The sequence below is a fragment of the Capra hircus genome, chromosome 8, assembly GCF_001704415.2.
Source record: "Capra hircus breed San Clemente chromosome 8, ASM170441v1, whole genome shotgun sequence".
Classification (NCBI taxonomy): domain Eukaryota; kingdom Metazoa; phylum Chordata; class Mammalia; order Artiodactyla; family Bovidae; genus Capra; species Capra hircus.
The window spans coordinates 22,774,810-22,776,834 of NC_030815.1; the positions used below are offsets into that span (position 1 = coordinate 22,774,810).

A 2,025-nucleotide genomic window follows, 5' to 3' on the forward strand; every position below is an offset into this window, starting at 1 on the left:
CCTTAGTGTTTGTGATACTTTTCAGGGTCACACTGCTGTTAAATAGCAGAGCTGCATTCAAAGGTTTTGAAACTTCTAGAGCTCTCCTTTCACTTGTGCTCTCTTCCAGTGATTTCCACGCAGAGAAACTTTGAAGCCAGAAACCATCACAGAACAGAGCTCCTGTGTTGGAGGCAGTGAAGATACAGTGTAAGGGAGTGGATTGTTCAGTAAAGCAGGACCGAGGAGAAGGCGGGAGGAAGAGTAACAGGAGTCAGGCTCAGCCACTCAGCACCACATGCTGGCAGCTTCCCTGGAGGACGGGAGTCCTCCCCCCACATACTGACACCAACCATTCTCTGGTGATTGGGTATAAACTAGTTATACTTGTGGCTTCAGGGCTACTCATCTACCACCGTTTCAGAGACTCCTTTCTACCTGTTTCTTTTGGGTGGAGGGGGCTGCACTCCACAGCTTGCAGGATCTTAGTTCCCTGACCAGGTATCCATGGCACCTGAGCGTCTCACACTGGAAGCATGGAGTCCATTCCACTGGACTGCCAGGGATCCAGAAATTCTACCTTTTGACAATCATTTCCTGAAAAGTGATACAACTATTCTGTAGTATAAATGGACAAATGCTATTCTATGATAGGTTTATGTAGACCAAATATGTATTTAGATCTTCATAATGAAAACAGTAATTACTTTCATAAGAAATTAATAAATAAAACAAATTAGAAGATTAAGGAAATGAACATGTTTTCTACATTTTATTACAATGTAGAAAAACATTTTTACATGAAAATATAAATATGATGAGATAAAATAAATACATAAATAAACATAAATAACATCATGGCAGTCATCCCTTATGGACTGATCCCTGTGCAGTTGAATACTTTTTATATCTACTTGCTTATTGCTACTGAGAAAGTACTATTGATTGAATTCAGGAAACATGGTGGCTAAAGCAGAAATCAGAGTCTTCTAAAATGACTTCAGGGGAGTGTACAAGGGTGATGTGGCATCTTAGTCACTGAGAGTCATATCAAGATGAGTTTAGGTCTCCATCCATCATTCTTAACCTTTCGTACAAGCTGGCTGATGAAGACAAGGATCTCATGATTTCCACTCTGACGGTTTCCCAGGTGCAGTCGCTGTATCCCTTTTCTTGCAGGTAGACATGGATGCCCTGGAAGTACCTCTTCACAGCCAGGGTGGGGCCCGTCCTTCCCAGGGCAGAGTCTTCCTCTCCCATCACCTGCCCCAGGCAGGCGTCCAGGTGGTCCAGCTGCTGATGGAGTCCAGTGTGGAGCTGCTCCAGGAGAGTGGTGTCCCAGGCAGCAGAGGAGCGCTCTGTGTGAAAGAGGTTGAAACTCTGCTGGAGCATCTCGTGGAGCACAGAGATGGCCTGGGCCTCCTGGAGCTGGCCGCCCTCCACCATCTCCTGGGGGAAATCGAAGTCTTTTCTGTCTTGCAGACAGAAGCGAGGGGAGATTCTCCTCATTTCACCCAGGAGTCTGAGGTTCTTCCTGCCAACCAGCACGTGGTTCTGAGACAGGTCACAGCCCAGGGATCCTCCCGGGCCGTAGCTGACCAGCACCAGGGCCATGAGTAGAAAGAGCACGAAGGCCATGGGGAAGATGCGGCTGCTGCTGGGCTGGCTGAGACGGTGTCTGGTAGAATATTGAGGTAGATTCTCTGATGCCATGCTTTCTAAGCGAGGCCATTAAATAGTGAACATAGTAATTTTCATTTTCTAATTGTTTTAATACACTTTCACTTCCTTTTTTGATTTTCATTTATGTATTCACAATATGATCAAAGAAAGTGTCATCAGTTTAAAGTGTTAATTTTACCTATTTCCCAATAATTTCAAATGTACCCATCTGATTGTATATGTCAATTAAATGAGAGTGTTTTTATTATTCATCACTTTTATTTACACTGTTCAGCACTTTTCTGCTCAGAGTTTCAGAGCTGAAGGAAGGACATTCAGTGATGGTGTCTCTTACTGGAAACTTATGTCACAGAATCTAGTGAG

General features: G+C 44.2%; 1 protein-coding gene across 1 annotated transcript; it reads right to left on the reverse strand.

The window, feature by feature from the left end:
- Positions 914–1,650, reverse strand: LOC108636618 (interferon omega-1-like). The gene has a single exon (XM_018052803.1). It carries the CDS (start codon positions 1,615–1,617, stop codon positions 1,030–1,032), a length of 588 nt encoding a protein of 195 aa, XP_017908292.1. The 5' UTR covers positions 1,618–1,650; the 3' UTR covers positions 914–1,029.

Bases quoted from the DNA above. Each gene is read 5' to 3' on its own strand.
- LOC108636618 (XM_018052803.1), bottom strand. From the start codon at position 1,617: ATGGCCTTCGTGCTCTTTCTACTCATGGCCCTGGTGCTGGTCAGCTAC.